The sequence below is a fragment of the Globicephala melas genome, chromosome 11, assembly GCF_963455315.2.
Source record: "Globicephala melas chromosome 11, mGloMel1.2, whole genome shotgun sequence".
NCBI classification, from domain to species: Eukaryota; Metazoa; Chordata; class Mammalia; order Artiodactyla; family Delphinidae; genus Globicephala; species Globicephala melas.
The window spans coordinates 67,739,821-67,759,940 of record NC_083324.2 but is presented as its reverse complement, the minus strand read 5'-3'; the positions used below and the strand labels follow the sequence as shown (position 1 = coordinate 67,759,940).

The following is a 20,120-nucleotide window of genomic DNA, read 5'->3' as shown; positions in this document are numbered from 1 at the left end:
CTAAATTTTTAAAGAAATCCTAATAAAATTTTAACCAAGTTAAATTACAATAATTTTTTCTCCTTCTCTTGATATGACAGCCATGATACGATCATAGTCTTTTGCGTGAAAGGTCACCTCATTTATGTTGTCAGACACTGCAGGGAGATGTGGCTATAAGAAAGCACAAGACAGAGCAAACACATCATACATGACGTTAAACACAAAAGTCACTGAGATGTTTTTAAAAGCTTTACTATTTTTTATATTTGTAAGAGATTAAGAATTTACTTCATTGTCTCAAAAAAAAAAAAGACTCTTCTTTGACCCTTGACTGACTTGGAAGCCCACTTTTAAAAATCCAGCCCTACAGAACGTTTCCTCCAAGACCTACAAATGCACCTCTTACATTATGGAGATTCGACTAGTAACTGTCATCTTCCTCCCGATGGACACTGAACCACATGGTTCCTGCCCTCTTCCCTCCCAGGGACAGCTCAGTCCTTCTCTCTTGGCTCTATGTCTGCCTTACACAGCTTCTACTTCCCTCCTTTCCTTTCTCATCCCCTCCACTCCCTGGAAACCAACAAGGAAGGTATTACTAGCTGTTTCCCAAATTCCCAAACCAGAAATGTCCCTGGGATGGGTGTTCCAGTGCCTCTCACACCCAGTTCTCTGTAGTTTTTCTCTTCCTCCTGAAAGTATTGCCCTTGGAAATGGCAATAAAAGCATTTGAGAAGCACTTGGGACAAAAAAAGGACAAATCCAAACCACAATCCCTATTTGATCTAAGAATATTTAGATTAAAATACTCATAACAATGAATTACATTTAGTGAGCACATACTGTGTGTCCAGAACTTTTCAAGGAATTATCTCGTGTAATCCTTATGACTATCCCATGAGGTGGAAATGATTAATATCCTGATTTTACAGACAAGGAAACTGAGGCACAGGAAAATTAAGAAGCTGGCCAAGGTCACCCAGCTGGTGAGTTGCATAATCGGTGACTCTTGCCTCAGGCTGATGGGCTCCGAATACAAAGAAAATAAGACAGTTTATAACCAACATAATTTTTAATACTCTTCTTTCCTGACTGCACTTTTAAGACATTAACTTCATTTTTATTTTTTAACACATAGGCTGTGGAAAAAAAGGATTTAGGCAACAGATACTTAGATTACATACTTGTATGGTATGGGAATCACTGGCTTGTCCAAGAATTTCCAGGAGAACTGGATCAGATACAAAGAAGAATCTTGGAAATAGTAATCGCTTCTTCTCCAAATACCTTTAAATAAAGTCACGTTACCAAATAATTTTTTCTGAATTATTAATTTTGGGGTTTTCTTAGCCAAGACGCAATCACTAACATCAATAAGATAGTAGCAAACACCTACAGTCATTTCCCATTTGCCTCTGAAATGTTTGGTTAGAAAGAAAGTCCTGCTGCACCATGGATGGCACTTGGGAAAACAAGTGGAAATAAGAAAGTGACCCAGAGCAAGCCTGCTCCATCCTATCTTCTTTCTCATCACGAGCCCTCCTGCAACCTTTCTAAGAGTCCTGTGAACCTCGCGGCTTAAACCCAGGGGGAACACATAAGTTACCTCCAAACCAAGACATTTTGAGAGAGAGGGGGGACAAATAGCCATTCAGCCAGGACAGAGGCATAAATTTGGACAAACTAAGATATATCGTTACCCTGTTTCAAATAGAAATTGAGAATGAACTGCCTTTTAAGAAAACTATCTGTGAGTTTGTCTGGTTAATTGTTCTCTGAGTGCACATCTCTACTCTATGCCTGTAGTGTGTTGACTGGTAGACCCAAAAAGATATGTCCACGTCCTATTCCCTGGAATCTGTGAATGTGGCCTCATTTACAAAAAGGGTCTTTGCAAATGTACCGAAGTTAAGGATCTCCAGAAGAGATAATCTTGGATTATTCAGATGAGCCCTAAATCCAATGACAAGTGTCCTCATAAGAGACACACAGGAAGAGGAGAAGGACATATAAAGACAGAGACAGAGATTGGAGTTATATAGCCACAAGCCAAGAGCCACCAGAACCTGGAAGAGGCAAGGAAAGATTCTCCCTAGAGCCCTCAGAAGGTGCTGCTAACTTGATTTCAGACTTCTGGCCTCCAGAGCTGTGAGAAAATAAATTTCAGTTGTCTTAAGCCACCCAGTTTGTGGTAATTTGTTACAGCAGCCCTACAAAACTAATACAATGCTGTAACTCACCCACCCTCAACTTGAAGGTGTCTTTTTTTGCAGAGAAATTAAATTTATGTGACATGTTAAATTCCTAACACCACCTCAACCATCACTACCAAACCAAAAATGCAGTCAATTCTATGAACTTGTTTGGGATAAAACACCATCACATATAAAAGGACAGGTAATTTAAAAATTAAACTCTTACCCTGTAAGTGACTTCTGACATACTTCTAATTGTTCATGTAAATGAGGTAAAAGCTGCCCCATGGTTTCATCTCCAACACAGCAACCAATCACATTGGGATTCTCATGAGCTCGCTGCATTATCTTTACCCATGACTTGTCAATATTCTGAAAACGTTTTGCTTCCTAAAAACAAAAGTAAAAGTTGGCATGTGGATAACTGAATGAAGCCAGGTCTTCACTTTGGCATCTCCTATAGTTCCTCAAACCAGCCTATTAGTCTCAGGCTACATAATTTAAAGGGGCAATTTTTTTTTCATCTGAATTAACTCTGGAACAAGAGAACGGCTTATTGAAATGCTGCTCTATCACAATGAGGTTTACCGCTGATATTTTTCCTTACATTTAATACATTTTTCAAAGTGCCACATGATTAATCTGCAGAGCTATCAACTTAAATCGCAAATCTAGTCTTTCAGTACCCCAGGTGTTTTGGTTTGATGAGCAAACTGAAGAAGCATGAAAATAATTTGATCTCAGTATTTTGGAATAATTAAAGCTTACTAGTACCCCAGGAAAAAGAAAACAGTAAAAATCCAAAACAAAGCATTTTTGCAAATGAAAACTGTTTACCATGGATGATATTAAGCTTTGCATTCAATTTTTTAAAATGCTTTTAGTAACTGGCATGATCTTGCCTCTGTTAAAACTTTTAAGTGCACTTTTAAAAAATAAAACTTTCTGATTAAAAATGATTTATGTTTTTAAAATGTGTTACAAAGGGAAACCATCTATTTTCAAAATGCTTTATCCTTGATTTTTAATCTATAGTGATGCCATAGGTATGGAAATTCAAAAGAGTAGGCTTAGGGGACTTCCCTTGTGGTCCAGTGATAAAGAATCCACCTTCCAATGCATGGGACACGGGTTTGGTCCCTGGCCGGGGAAATAAGATCCCACATGCCGCGGGGCAACTAAGCCCACGCGCCACAACTACTGCGCTCACACACCTCAACGAGGGAGCCCGCGTGCCGCAAACTACAGAGCCCACACACCCTGGAGTCCCTATGCCACAACTAAAGAGAAGCCCCGCGCTGCAACAAAGAGGCCCCGCGCCGGCAACGAAAGATCCCGCACGCCTCAACAAAGACCCCACGTGCTGCAACTTAAGACCTGATGCAGCCAAAAAAAAATTTTTTAAATAAATGTTTAAAAAAAGAAAGAGTAGGTCTAATTTTATAAGAGGAAAATTACCTTCATAGAATAATTATTAGTAAGTTACTGGCATTCATTTAAAAGGTCCCATAAAGCTGTTTTAAAGAATTTGTTACAGGCTTCTAAGGCTAAGTTTCCTTGCCTCATGCTTCTGATCTACTATTAGTTAACAACTTACTCATAGTTAATTTGTGTTTACAGAATACAGATTATTTTAACTTTTACTCTCAGAGGAATAAGTCTAATTCTAAGAAGAGATGAACTATTATAATTTAATAGTATCATATTCAAATGTACCTCTTCAGACAACCTGGAGATTTGAAAATTATGTGAGTTTCTTGTTTCTACTAATGTAAATCAAAGGTCAGCACTTTTTTAAAAAAACTTCTTTGTAAAGGGCAAGATGCTAAATATTTTAGGCTTTGTAGGCCATATGGTCTCTGTTACAACTATTCAACTCTGCCATTGTAATGCTAAAGAAGCCACAGACAGAACATAAATGAATGCACATGGCTGTATTCCAATAAAACTGTACTTACAGAAACAGGTGGGACTTCCCTGGTGGCACAGTGGTTAAGAATCTGCCTGCCAATGCAGGAAATACGGGTTTGATCCGTGGTCCGGGAAGATCCCACATGCCACGGAGCAAATAAGCCCGTGCTCCACAACTACTGAGCCTGTGCCCGAGAGCCCATGCTCCACAACAAGAGAAGCCACAGCAATGAGAAGCCCATGCACCTCAACAAAGAGTAGCCCCAGCTTGCCGCAACTAGAGAAAGCCCGCGTGCAGCAATGAAGATCCAACGCAGCCAAAAATAAAATTAAAAAACAAAACAGGTGAGTTGGCCATAGTTTGCAAACCCCTGGTGCAAATAATCAAGACATGACTATATGTCTTTCTGAAAACTTTTACAGAGACATATAAACAACATACACTAAATTATTCTATCAGCAGTTACAAAAACCATATTTACCTGAGGTAGCTGTTTGGCAATATCCCCACCTACAAAGACAGCTTCAAGATAAACCCAAAGGTTCTGGACTACTAGCCACTCTTCAATTATATCTGAGGAAGTGGACAATTTATACACCCAATTCTGGATATTTTTTTTAAATGGAGCATTATATCTAAAAAGTAAGAATGGAAAGATATTACATTTTAAGGAAGATTCAGAAAATAGTATGGCTTATAACAAATAATAGGAGAAAAATTCCTTTGACACTGAACATTTTTTCCTAAAAAAAAGGCAGCTCCTATTAAATTTCATACAGTTAATAAGATGTTTGCATTTTTATGAATGAAACATATAATTATAGTGATTTCACTTAATGGTCCCTTGTATCAGTGATAAACGAAGAAGTTCACCAAGTTTTAAGCCACAGAGGTCCAGTAAAGGAATTGTGCTGGTTGCTCCTCTGAGTAAAGGGAAAACAAGGAATAAGATGGCTTTCTGAGTCTTTTGTGAACCAAATCCAAGTGGAAAATCACAGAGGGTACTGTTGTTACTTGTCTATGGAACTACTACCACAAGGCCAGGGTCAAGCTTGAGGTCTGATGTCTACTACAGATGTGCTCTTCCCACCCATAGACTGCTAATTCCACCAGGCACTACGCCTAGATTCTGCAGTGTTAACGATACAGAACTGCTATCCCCCAAAAGCCTGGTTCCTGTTTTTTCACCATCAGGGCTAGCTGAAGTGTTCATCAGAACACAAGGTGCCCAGAAAGCTGGGCACAACTAAGAAAGACAAGAAACAGAGTGGATGCCATGAGGAAGTGATGGGAAGATACTGGGGAAAGACCTAATTAACAACAGTTGAATTAAGAAGCTGACTTCAGTTTGTGGCCATGGCAAGTAGCTTTGAAGTTGTGTAGTGGAATTTCCCGGTGAGTGGCATTTGTTGAGTACTGTCTTAAAACTTTACTTGATCCAGGACAGGATGACTTGAAGGGGCTCACATGAAGAATGGGGTTCTTCTGGGAACAGTCTGATGCCTAAGCGTAACCCTTCACTTCTATGGAAGACTATGTTATACATGCAGGTATAAAGGGGTTGTACAAAAACTGTCCCAAGGAGGTGGATGAGTTGATCTGGCAGTAAGAGGCATTTTTCTCAACTCCCAATTTATAGTGTCTATCTGGCCATCAGGCTAGAGCTGAAAGGCAGTCAATATGCCAAAAAAAACCTTCAAGATCAATACACACAGACCAAGATGGTAAGGAAGGGCATTTCAGGGAGTTGAAGCACTTAGATATTTGGAGCCAAAAATAATTTTGCACGGAATTAAAAAAAAAAACCATCTTTGATGGTATGTAACTTCCCAACAAGAAAAAGGGAGATTTGAAATAAAATCACTAATGACCAGTTTTTGTCGTTTGGCCAGGTACCTGCACTGCACAGCTTTGTGTGGTGGAACCTGTTCACAACAGGTAGGAAGGCCCTTGGAATGCCAGGGAATCAGGGACCCACCAGGAAAGTGTCACCATCCAGGGAATCCAGGTGAGTGAAGCCTCACCCATGAAGATACACAATTTCCTTCTCACATCCAGGTAGCCCTAGAGATCCAGCTGGTACTGCCTTCTATGAGATCAGTCTGTGGTTGGCTCTAGAAGAGGTTTTCTGGATCCACTTGATGCTGCAAAGTTCTCTAGGAGGAGAATCTACTGAAGTGTTGTGACTTCTTAGATATCCTTATACTCCTTCTAGCAGGGCCTCAACATTGAGTTTACTAGTACCATAAATAAGTACTATAATATTCAGGTTATATGCAAGTTAAGAATGAAATTAAGAAAGGCTTCAAGTCCTGAATTCTTGGGCTACACACCAGGTTCAGGTGAATCTACAGCCTTTCCTCAAGAGGTCATCATTCAGGAAATCAAGATGGAAAAATTTGCAATGAACCATGGGGAAGTAGCAGCCTGTGAAGACTAGGAACCACTGAATGGCCTATGGTCACCTTTGCCAGGTTATTCAGATTCCCTGAAAGCAGAGGACATACCCTAGGAGTTTAACCCCAGCAACTTCAACCCAGAATTAGGAGCTTTGTGAGTTAGTACATTATCCAAATACAAGACTGCCTCTGAGCCAGAGGTAATGCAGGATGTCATTCATGAAACAGCAGTCCCAACCTGGAGGTAGGGTATTAGAATCCCCATGGACACTGACCTCTGTTAATGACCTCTGAGATAATGTGACATATTTCTTAGGTGTGTTAAGGTGAAGACCAGTTAAGAATTACTGGATAGTCAGCTAGGGGATTAGAGGCTGCTAATGCCAAGACAGTGTACTTAACCTGGGTCCCATTTCCTAAAGCTGCGCTTGAGATAACAGTCACCTTCAAGCGGTTCAGTAGTCCAGTGATGGACATGTTGCCTTGTTTAGGCTGCAGTGGACCCAGAACAGATATGGCCACTTTTCACCATAAAAATTCCAAGTGTGTAAGTGTCAAGCCCTTCATTATATTCCTTCATGTGTTGACAGCATACTTTTCCAGGGCTATTGGTTAAACACTTGAGCAGGTTTAGCCAAGGAGGGCAATGATGAAAAATCAGAGAATGAAGAGAGAAAGTAGATAAAATGAAGGTGTCATCTTCGTGGGGAGTCCAGATGTTTAGGAGGTAAGCTGTCAATCTGAGGGAGAATAATTACGATGGGGCCCATCAGGAAACACAGGAAGGGGAGGTGAGCACCATAGAAGAGATGGAGGCCATGATTAGTAGGGAAAATAGGTAGTTCATGTAAGGACAGACAAGAGTCAACACTTTAGGTCAGAATCTTGTGTTGTGCCACCGCTACAAAACTGGGCTTTTATCTAAAATTATATAACCCTAAATACCAAATCAAAACCCTCCCCTGAAAATTATAAAATTACCTGTTGCTTAGTAAGGAACCTAAGACCATTAAACTATCCTCCATCAAGGTGATAATCTCTCCCGATTCAGTTCCTTTGAGCAGCAGCTCTCCCTTTCCCTTAAATGCTGCAAAACTCAGGTTCTGGTTGGTCCAATTCTCAATCACCTGAGTCAGCTTGGCTTCAATATCCTTCTCCTTAATGGCAGATATGCAAACATCCTTCAGAAGGAAATCAAAGAATATGTCATGACATTTTCAATTACAAATTAAGTGCATTTAAAATCAGAAGTTTTTAGCTTGGCCCTAGAAGTCATTGGGTCATTTTACAGCCAAGAAAACCAAGGCTCAAGATGATTGTGTTGCAAGTTCAAACCAGAGCCTTCTGACACTCTGACTACTAATTATTTTATTGTACCACCTACATGAGATAATGGAACTTAAATCATCATGTTCTTATTTATATTTTTAGTTGGTGTTTTTCAGCCAAAATGGATATAATCACAGCTGCTCTATCTCAGCAGCTTGCTATGAGAAGCAAATGAGAATATATATGAGACTCTTTTGAACATATAACATATAAAAGTAACATATAAAGTATGTTAACATATAAACATATATGTTAAAGTAACATATAAACATTGTTATATTCCTGCCTGTTCTGGCCCAAATATGAATATCTCACTTGATTAAAAGTTAATTCTATTTTTAATGGGTTTTTCTGTTTTTCTGAGAATCTTTGATATGAAAGTTTCACAAAGGAAAATAAAAGTAAGGTATTTTCTGCAACATGCCTCAATTAATTTTCATACTTAGAATCACAGAAGCTCAGAGATGGGAAGGAATATAAAGGTTCAAGGAATTTCCACAAATGATTATATTACAAATTAGTGTGTAGTAAGTGTAATAAGAGTGGTGTGAACTGTTGTGAGTTCTGAGGAGGAGAAATGACTTTTGCCTGCAGCAAGGAGGAAAGGCTTCATTGAGGAGGGAGCATCTGAGAATAAGTGGGATTCCAAAAGGGGGAGGGAGAAGACATTTTACAGGAAGGGAAAAGGCTTCCTTTAGAGGCCATGAATGAAGTAACAGTAAGAATCCAGCTTGGCTAACAGCAGGGCATATGGGGTAAAGAAAACAGAATACACCAGTGTAGACAACACTAAGAGTCTGTTTTGCGGTAAGAATAGTTAATAACTGAATCCCAGAATTCCTTGGACTTGCAAAATCAAGTTTTCAAAGCACAGCCTATGAATAGCTATACTCTTAAGTGTAAAAACCTACTTATATAAGAATGAGGTGGTCACCAAAGGTTTCTTAAACTCTTTATTTCCCTCAGTAGTATCTGAATGGCATTTATAAATAGGACAAAAATGCTTTGAAAACAAAACTTGTGGCGTTCATGTTGCTGAAAAGAGGCAAGGAGGCGGCAGAAAACTCAAAACCATATATTTAGGGGATATTTCTGGTCATGGGGTGCAGTTTTCGCCTCCAAAAACATAGAATAATGTAAAAAACACAAAAAGAGAAGGTAAAAAACAAACACATTAAGACTTAAAAACAAGGTAAACATCTCCATGAACTAGAAGTGAAAAAGACATGCAAGCCAGGAGGTGGAGCTGAAGCCCAGGCCTGAGGGCTCTGGTCAGTGGGTGCCAACCCCTTGGCTCCTGCAAGACAGAGGAGACTAAAAGTGGCCTGTATGAAAGGGACCATCAGGACTATGGTCTAGATCCCTCCACTGTGGAAGGAGGCTGTCTGTAGCTGCAATCTGGTCATGTAGATTAAATGAACCTAGGGATGTGGCGGATGGGGTGACAGATCCAGGTCCACAACCAAGACCTGAGACAGGTCAGCTCTGCCTGGGTCTGCCCCACCACAGCAGAATAGGGGATGCAAACCACTATTGTAACAGCTGGCTCTGGACTTGAGGAGATGGGGGATGCAGGAAGAAGCCACAAAACCACTAGACTCCTAAGGAAGGCTAAAATGCAGAAGGAGAAAAACAATTTTAACAAATTATAAAAGCCACATTTTTTAGAGCTCGCCACTCAAAATGAGTCCTCTAAAAAATAAAAATTGCAAAACCCTTCGGAATTCTCTGGCAGTCCTGTGGTTAGGACTCCACGCTTTCATTGCCAAGGGCCCAGGTTCAATCCCTGGTTGAGGAACTAAGATCTTGCAAGCCGCGTGGTGCAGCCGAAAAAAAAAGTGAAAAAAAAAAAAATTGCAAAACCCATGAAAAGAAATCCGATACTGAGAGAGATAGCCAACATAAAAAACAATCTGAGTAAACACTCAGTCTAGGTGAAATTAATTGTATAGAACAATCTGAAAAATAATCTTTAATTATGGTTAATCTGGGGGCCTTGGAGTATGGGAGGTAGAGATGAACTTATACTGGCCATGAGGTGATAATTTTGGAAGCAAGAGGATCCCTACTTTTCTTTGAAATTTTCCATAATAAAAAATTTAAAAATAATTATGTTTAGGATGCTCAAAGAGATAAATGAAGAACTCTAAAAATTTGAGATTTATAGGCTTGAGAATATATAAAATATTTGAGAATATATGTAGATTTAATAATCTATAAATCTAAGAATCTATAAAAAGGACAGAAAAAATGTAGAAATGAAAAAAGAACAGGTGGTCACAAAAGAAAAAGAACTAAGTTCTAGATCAAGATGGTGACATAGGACGATACTGAACTCACCTCCTCCCATGGACACACCAAACCTACAGCTACATATGGAACTCAAAGAAACCCAAAAACTAGTTGAGCAACTCTAACACATTAGGTGAACAAGGAAAAACTCACATCAAAACTGGCAGGAGAAGCTGAGACAGAATCTCATGTTCAGCCCCACTCCTGGCACAGAGACCCACAATCGGGAAGGAACCCACAGACCAGAGGTTCTCCCTGAGGAGCAAACGATTTGAACTCCACATCAGGCACCCCAACTTTTAAGACCTGTACCTGAGAGGTGAGCACCCCAAAATTCAGGGCTTATGTCCATGAGACCCACAAGGCCATAGTAAACTGAGAAATAGTTCTTAAATGGCTTGTTTGTACTCAACCAACCCAGGGCCCAGCACAGAGACAACTGACTAAAAAGCACCTAGTCCTTCTGTGAAAAAAAAAAGGCCTATTTGTTTAACATGCAGATATACCCAAAGAGACTCACAACAAAACACGTAATTAAAGTGTCAAAAGTTAAAGACAAGGAGAGATCTTAAAAACAGCAAGAGAAAGACAACTTGTTACATACAAGGGCACCCCATGAGACTATCAGCAGATTTTTCAGCAGGAACTTTGCAGGACAAAAGGGAGGGGCACAATATACTCAAAGTGCTAAAAGAAAAAACCTGCCACCAAGAATACTGTACATGGTGAAGTTGTCCTTCAGAACTGAAGGAGAGATCAAGAGTTTTTCAGACAAGCAAAAGCCTAAAGGAGTTCATCACCACTACATGAGTCTTCCAAGAAATGTTAAAGGGACTTCTTTAGGCTAAAATGAAAGGATGCTAATTGGTAACAGGAAAATATATGAAAGTATAACTCTCACTGGTAAAGGGAAATAAATAGTAAAGTTCAGAATAGTCTAGCCTCAGGCCGGCAGGTTGGAAGGCTCCAGGAATGGGCAGCCAGTGTGTGCAGGAGTGAATCTGCGAGTTTGCCAAGCTGATTGAAAAAGCAAGCCTGCACCCTCCAAGCTGCACTATTACAACTGGGAGCCAAGCCTCAACCAGAAGTCCCTGAAGAAATTCTACAAAAGCTGTGTGGCTGACAGGGTCTTGGTACTCCGGCTGGGTGCCAGGCCTGAGCCTCTGAGATGGGAGACCCCAGTTCAGGACATTAGTCCACCAGAGACTTCCCAGCTCCACATGATATCAAATGGTGAAAGCTCTCCCAGAGATCTCCATCTCAACGCTAAGACCCAGCTCCACTCAATGACCAGCAAGCTACAGTTTTGGACACCCTATGCCAAACAACTAGCAAGACAGGAACGCAACCCTACCCATTAGCAGAGAGGCTGCCTAAATCATAGTAAGGTCACAGACACCCCAAAACACACCACCAGATGTGGTGCTGGCCACCAGAAAGACAAGATCCAGCCTCATCCACGAGAACACAAGCACTAGTCCCCTCCACCAGGGAGCCTACACAAGCCACTGAACCAAGCTTAGTCACTGGGGGCAGACACCAAACAAATGGGAACTACGAACCTGCAGCCTGTGAAAAGGAGACCCCCAAACACGGTAAGTTAAGCAAAATGAGAAGACAGAAAAACACACAGTAGATGAAGGAGCAGGGTAAAAACACACCAGACCAAACAAATGAAGAGGAAATAGGCAGTCTACCTGAAAAAGAATTCAGAGTAATGATAGTAAAGATGATCCAAATCTTGGAAAAAGAATGGAGAAAATACAAAAAACTTTCAACAAGGACCTAGAAGAACTAAAGAGCAAACAAACAATGATGAACAACACAATTACTGAAACTAAAAATTCTCTAGAAGGAATCAATAGCAGAATAACTGAGGCAGAAGAATGGATAAGTGACCTGGAAGATAAAATAGTGGAAATAACTACTGCAGAGGAGAATAAAGAAAAAAGAATGAAAAACAATTGAGCACAGTCTCAGAGATCTCTGGGACAACATTAAATGCATCAATATTCGAATTATAGGGGTCCAAGAGAAGAAGAGAAAAAGAAAGGGACTGAGAAAATATTTGAAGAGATTATAGTTGAAAACTTCCCTAATATGGGAAAGGAAATAGTCAATCAAGTCCAGGAAGCACAGAGAGTCCCATACAGGATAAATCCAAGGAGAAACACGCCAAGACACATATTAATCAAACTATCAAAAATTAAACACAAAGAAAAAATATTAAAAGCAGCAAGAGAAAAGCAACAAATAACATACAAGGGAATCCCCATAAGGTTAACAGCTGATCTTTCAGGAGAAACTCTGCAAGCCAGTAGGGAGTGGCAGGACATATTTAAAGTGATGAAAGGGAAAAACCTACAACCAAGATTACTCTACTCAGCAAGGATCTCATTCAGATTCGATGAAGAAATTAAAGCCTTTAGAAAAAAGCAAAAGCTAAGAGAACTCAACACCACCAAACCAGCTTTACAACAAATGCTAAAGGAACTACTCTAGGCAGGAAACACAAGAGATGGACAAGACCTACAATAAAAAACCCAAAACAATTAAGGAAATGGTAATAGGAACATACATTTTGATAATTACCTTAAATGTAAATGGATTCAATGATCCAACCAAAAGACACAGACTGGTTGAATGGATACAAAAACAAGACCCATATATACGCTGTTCTACAAGAGACCCACTTCAGACCTAGGGACACATACAGACTGAAAGTGAGGGGATGGAAAAAGATATTCCATGCAAAGGGAAATTGAAAGAAAGCTGGAGTAGCAATTCTCATATCAGAAAAAATAGACTTTAAAATAAAGACTATTGCAAGACACACAGAAGGACACTACATAATGATCAACGGACCAATCCAAGAAGAAGATATAACAATTGTAAATATTAACACACCAAACACAGGAGCACCTCAATACATGAGGCAAATGCTAACTGCCATAAAAGGGGAAATCGACAGTAACACAATCATACACCCCACTCTCACCAATGGACAGATCATCCAAAATGAAAATAAATAAGGAAACACAAGCTTTAAATCATACATTAAACAAGATGGACTTAATTGATATTTATAAGACATTCCATCCAAAAAGAACAGAAGACACTTTCTTCTCAAGTGCTCATGGAACATTCTCCAGGATAGATCATATCTTGGGTCACAAATCAAGCCTTAGTAAATTTAAGAAAATTGAAATCGTATCAAGTATCTTTTCTGGCCACAACACTATGAGACTAGATATCAATTACAGGAAAAATATCTCTAAAAAATACAAACACAGGGAGGCTAAACAATACACTACTTAATAACCAAGAGATCACTGAGAATCAAAGAGGAAATCAAAAAATACCTAGAAACAAATGACAATGATAACACGACAACCCAAAACCTATGGGATGCAGCAAAAGCAGTTCTAAGAGGGAAATTTATAGCAATACAATCCTACCTCAAGAAACAAGAAACATTTCAAATAAACAACCTAACCTTACACCTAAAGCAATTACAGATAGAAGAACAAAAAAACCCCAAAGCTAGCAGAAGGAAAGAAATCATAAACATCAGATCAGAAATAAACAAAAGAGAAATGAAGGAAACAATAGCATACATCAATAAAACCAAAAGCTGGTTCTTTGAGAAGATAAACAAAATTGATAAACCATTAATTAGCCAGACTCATCAAGAAAAAAAAGGAGAAGATGCAAATCAGTAGAATTAGAAATAAAAACAGAGAAATAACAACTGACACTGCAGAAATACAAAGGATTATGAGAGATTACTACAAGCAACTCTATGCCAATAAAATGGACAACCTGGAAGAAATGGACAAATTTTTAGAAATGCACAACCTTCTGAGCCTGAACCAGGAAGAAATAGAAAATATCAACAGACCAATCACAAGCAGTGAAATTGAGACTGTGATTAAAAATATTCCAACAACAAAAGCCCAGGCCCAGACGGCTTCACAGACGAATTCTATCAAACATTTAGAGAAGAGCTAACATCTATCCTTCTCAAACTCTTCCAAAATATAGCAGAGGGAGGGGAGAAACACTCGCAAACTCATTCTATGAGACCACCATCACCCTGATGAAAAACCAGACAAAGATGTCACAAAGAAAGAAAACTACAGGCTAATATCACTGATGAACATAGATGCAAAAATCCCCAACAAAATGCTAGCAAACAGAATCCAACAGCACATTAAAAGGATCATACACCATGATCAAGTGGGGTTTATCCCAGGAATGCAAGGATTCTTCAGTATACACAGATCAATCAATGTGATACACCATATTAACAAACTGAAGGATAACAACCATATATCATCACATTAGATGCAGAAAAAGCTTGCAACAAATTTCAACACCTATTTATGATAAAAACCCTCCATTAAGTAGGCATAGAGGAAACTTACCTCAACATAATAAAGGCCATATATGACAAACCCACAGCCAACATCATTCTCAATGGTGAAAAACTGAAACCATTTCCACTAAGATCAGGAACAAGACAAGGTTGCCCACTCTCACCACTCCTATTCAACATAGTTTTAGAAGTTTTAGCCACAGCAATCAGAGAAGAAAAAGAAATAAAAGGAATCCAAATCGGATAAGAAGAAGGAAGGCTGTCACTGTTTGCAGATGACATGATACTATACATAGAGTATCCTAAAGATGCTACCAGAAAACTACTAGAACTAACCAATAAAGTTGGTAATGTAGCATGATACAAAATTAATGCACAGAAATCTTGCATTCCTAAATACTAATGATGAAAAACCTGAAAGAGAATTTAAGGAAACATTCCCATTTACCACTGCAAACAAAAGAATAAAATACCTAGGAATAAACCTACCTAAGGAGACCAAAGACCTGTATGCAGAAAACTGTAAGACACTGATGAAAGAAATTAAAGATGATACAAGCAGATGGAGAGATATACCATGTACTTGAATTGGAAGAATCAACATTGTGAAAATGACTATACTACCCAAAGCAATCTACAGATTCAATGCAATCTCTATCAAACTACCAATGGCATTTTTCACAGAACTAGAACAAAAAAATTGCACAATTTGTAGGGAAACACAAAAGACCCCGAATAGCCAAAGCAATCTTGAGAAAGAAGAACGGAGCTGGAGGAATCAGGTTCTTTGACTTCAGACTATACTACAAAGCTACAGTAATCAAGACAGTATGGTACTGGCACAAAAATAGAAATATAGGGCTTCCCTGGTGGCGCAGTGGTTGAGAGTCCACCTGCCGATGCAGGGGATACGGGTTCACACCCAGTCCGGGAGGATCCCACATGCCGTGGAGCGGCTGGGCCTGTGAGCCATGGCCACTGAGCCTGCACATCTGGAGCCTGTGCTCTGCAACGGGAGAGGCCACAACAGTGAGAGGCCCGCATAACGCAAAAAAAACAAAAACAAAACGAACAAACAAAAAAAGAAATATAGATCAATGTAAAAGGATAGAAAACCCAGAGATAAACCCACGCACCTACTGTCACCTTATCTTTAACAAAGGAGGCAAGAATATACAGTGGAGAAAAGACAGGCTCTTCACTAAGTGGTGCTGGGAAAACTGGAAAGCTACATGTAAAAGAATTAAATTAGAACACTCCCTAACACCATACACAAAAATAAACTAGAATGGATTAAAGACCTAAATATAAGGTCAGACACCCTAAAACTCCTAGAGGAAAACACAGGCAGAACACTCTATGACATAAGTCACAGCAAGATCCTTTTTGACCCACCTCCTAGAGCAATGAAAAGAAAAACAAAAATAAATAAATGGGACCTAATGAAACTTAAAAGCTTTTGCATGGCAAAGGAAACCATAAACAAGACGAAAAGACAACCCTCAGAATGGGAGAAAATATTTGCAAATGAAGTAACTGACAAAGGATTAATCTCCAAAATATATAAGTAGCTCATGCAGCTCAGTATCAAAAAAACAAACAACCCAATCCAAAAATGCGCAGAGGACCTAAATAGACATTTCTCTAAAGAAGATATACAGATTGCCAACAAATACATGAAAGGATGCTCAACATCACTAATCATTAGAGAAATGCAAATCAAAACTCCCATGAGGTATCACCTCATACCAGTCAGAATGGCCATCGTCAAAAAATCTAGAAACAATAAATGCTGGAGAAGGTGTGGAGAAAAGGGAACCCTCTTGCACTGTTGGTGGGAATGTAAATTGATACAGCCACTATAGAGAACAGTATGGAGGTTCCTTACAAAACTAAAAATAGAACTGTCATATGACCCAGCCATCCCACTACTGGGCATATACCCTGAGAAAACCATAATTCAAAAAGAGTCATGTACCACAATGTTCATTGTAGCTCTGTTTACAATAGCCAGGACACGGAGGCAACCTAAGTGTCCATCAACAGATGAATGGATAAAGAAGATGTGGCACATATATACAATGGAATACTACTCAGCCATAAAAAGAAATGAAATTGAACAATTTGTAGTGAACTATGAACCTAGAGTCTGTCATACAGAGGGAAGTAAGTCAGAAAGAGAAAAACAAATGCCATATGCTAACACATATATATAGAATCTAAAAAAATAAATGGTTCTGAAGAACCCTGGGGCAGGACAGGAATAAAGACGCAGACGTAGAGAATGGACTTGAGGACACGAGGAGGGGGAAGGGTAAGCTGGGACGAAGTGAGAGAGTGGCATGGACTTAAATATACACTACCAAATGTAAAATAGATAGCTAGTGGGAAGCAGCCGCACAGGACAGGAAGATCAGCTCAGTGCTCTGTGACCACCTAGAGGGGTGAGATAGGGAGTGGGGGAGGGAGATGCAAGAGGGAGTAGATATGGGGATATATGTATATGTATAGCTGATTCACTTTGTTATATAGCAGAAACTAACACACCATTGTAAAGCAATTATACTCCAATAAAGATGTTAAGAAAAAAAAAAAGAATAGTCTAATGTTGTAAAATGTGGTGGATTCATCACTTATAAATCTAGTGTGAAGGTTAAAAGACCAAATTAGTAAACATAACTAAAAGTAGAGTAATTTGTTAATGGATACATAAGAGAAAAAGATGTACACTGTGACACCAAAAACAAACTGTGGTGGGGGGAGTAAAAATGTAGAACTTTAGAATGCATTCCAACTTCAGTAGTTAGCAACTTAAAAGAGACTGTTATAGGAACTTCCCTTGTGGCACAGTGGTTAAGAATCCACCTGCCAATGCAGGGGACACGGGTTCTATTCCTGGTCCGGGAAGATCCCACCTGCTGCAGAGCAACTAAGCCCGTGCACCACAACTACTGAGCCTGCGATCTAGAGCCCGTGCTCCACAACAAGAGAAGTCACCACAATGAGAAGCTCGCGCACCACAATGAAGAGTAGCCCCCGCTCGCCGCAACTAGAGAAAGCCCACGCACAGCAACGAAGACCCAATGCAGCCAAATAAATAAATATATATTTTAAAAAATAAACTGTTATAAATATAAGTTTTTTTATGTAAGCCTTATGGTAACCACAAAGCAAACACCTATAGTAGATAGTAGATACCCAAAAGATGAATAGAAAGGGGTCTAAGCATACCACTACGGAAAAATCATCAAATAACAAAGGAAGAGCACAAGAGAAGAAGAAAGAAACAAAGGAATTACAAACAGCCAGAAAACAATTAGCAAAATGACAAGTACATAACTATAATAATTATTGTGTATGTAAATTGACTAAATTGTCCAATCAAAAGACAGAGAGTGGCTAAATGGATAAAAAGCATGACTCATCTATCTGCTGCCTACAAGGGACTCACTTCAGATGTAGGGCACACATAGACTGAAAGGGAAGGGATGGCAAGGGATATACCACACAAATGGAAACCAAAAGAAAGCTGGAGTAACTATACTTATATCAGACAAAACAGACTTTAAGACAAAAACTACAATAAGAGACAAAGAAGATCATTATGTAACAATAAAAGGTCAATCCAAGAAGAGGCTATAACGTTTGTATACATTTGTAAACGTTTGTATAACGTTTGTAAACATTTATGCACCCAACATAGGAGAACTCAAATATATAAAACAAATATTAACAGACCTAAAGGAAGAAATAGGTAGCAATGTAATAACAGTAGGGGATTTTAATGCCCCACTTTCATCAATGGATAGATCACCCAGACAGAAAATCAATATGGAAACATTGGCCTTAAACAAGTTAGATCTGATGAGCTTAACAGACATATACAAAACAGTCCATCGAAATGCAACAGAATACATATTCTTCTCAAGTGCACATTAAGCATTCTCCAGACAGAGCATGTTAGGCCACAAAACAAGTGCTAATAAATTTAAGAAAACTGAAGTCACGTCAAGTATCTTTCCTGACCACAGTGGTATGAAACTAGAAATCAATTACAAGAAGAAAACTGACATATTCACAAATATGTAAAGATTAACCACATATTTGGTTATAAACAACCAAAGAGTTGTTCATATCGAACAGCCAATGGTTCAAACAAGAAATCAAAAGAGAAATCAAAAAATACCTTGGGACAGATAAAAATGGAAATACAGCATACCAAAACTTAAAGGGATGCAGCAAGAGCAGTTCTAAAAAGGAAGTTCATAAAGATAAACCTTACATTAAAAAATAAGAGGGATCTCAAATAAACAACCTAACTTTACACTTCAAAGAATTAGAAAAAGAAGAACAAACAAAGCCCAAAGTTAGTAGATGGAAGGAAATAACAAAGACCAGAGTGGAAATAAATGGAGTACAGACTAAAAAGACAATAGAAAAGATCAAGGAAACTAAGAGGTGGTATTTTAAAAGATAAAACAGACAAAACTTTAGCCAGACTCACCAAGAAAAAGTGAGGGAGAACTCAACTAAATAAAATCAGAAACCAAAGAGGAGGCATTACAATTGATACCATACAAATACGAAGGATCATAAAAGACTACTATGATCAATTATACACACACGAATTTGACAATCTAGAAGAAATGAATAAGTTCCTAGAAACATGCCACCCACCAAGACTGAATTATGAAAAAACAGAAAATCTGAACAGACTGATTAGTAGTGAGATTGAATCAGTAACCAAAAACCTCCCCCCAAAACAAAAGACCAGGATCAGATGGCTTCACTGGTGAATTCTACCAAACATTTAAAGAAGAATTACTACCAGTCTCCTCAAACTCTTCCAAAAAAAGAGAGAGAACACTTCTTATTTTATGAGGCCAGCATTATCCTCATACTAAAACCAGACAAGGACACCACAAGAAAAGAAAATTACAGGTCAGTATCCCTGATGAACATAGATGCAAAGATTCTCAACAAAATATTAGCAAGCTGAATTCAACAATACATTAAAATCATACACCATGATCAAGTGCGATTTATTCCATGAATGCAAGTATAGTTCAATATCCACAAACTAATCAATGTGATGTACCACACTAACACAATGAAGCATAAAAATCATATGATCATCTCAATAGATGCAGAAAAAGCTTTTGACAAAATTCAACATCCACTCATGATAAAACCTCTCAACAAAGCAGATGTAGAAGAAACATACCTCAACATAGTAAAGGTCATATCTGACAAACCTACGGCTAAAATCATACTCAATGGTGAAAAGCTGAAAGCTTTTCCTCTAAGATCAGGAACAAGACAAGGATGCCCACTCTCACCACCTTTATTCAACATGGTATCTAAAGACCTAACCAGAGCAATTAGGCAAGAAAGAAATAAAAGGCATCCAAATTGGAAAGGAAGAAGTAAAACTGTCCGTATTGGCAGATGACATGATATTACATATAGAAAACCCTAAAGATGCCACCAAAAACCGTTAGAACTAATAATTCAGTAAAGTTTCAGGATATAAAATCAATATACAAATATCAGTTGCTTTTTTTTTTTTTTTTTTTTTTTGCGGTACGCGGGCCTCTCACTGTTGTGACCTTTTCCGTTGCGGAGCACAGGCT

General features: G+C 38.8%; 1 protein-coding gene across 2 annotated transcripts in view; it reads right to left on the bottom strand.

Moving 5' to 3' along the window:
• DNAH8 (dynein axonemal heavy chain 8) overlaps positions 1-20,120 on the bottom strand; it is a 310,370-nt gene that overhangs the window by 194,682 nt on the left and 95,568 nt on the right. For both annotated transcript variants that reach the window (XM_030870835.2, XM_060307337.1), the window contains 5 exons: positions 7,470-7,669; positions 4,571-4,724; positions 2,404-2,567; positions 1,167-1,269; positions 49-153 (listed from right to left, as the gene is read on the bottom strand). In XM_030870835.2, coding sequence (XP_030726695.2) covers positions 49-153; positions 1,167-1,269; positions 2,404-2,567; positions 4,571-4,724; positions 7,470-7,669 — 726 coding nt within the window. The remainder of the gene's footprint in view (positions 1-48; positions 154-1,166; positions 1,270-2,403; positions 2,568-4,570; positions 4,725-7,469; positions 7,670-20,120) is intronic.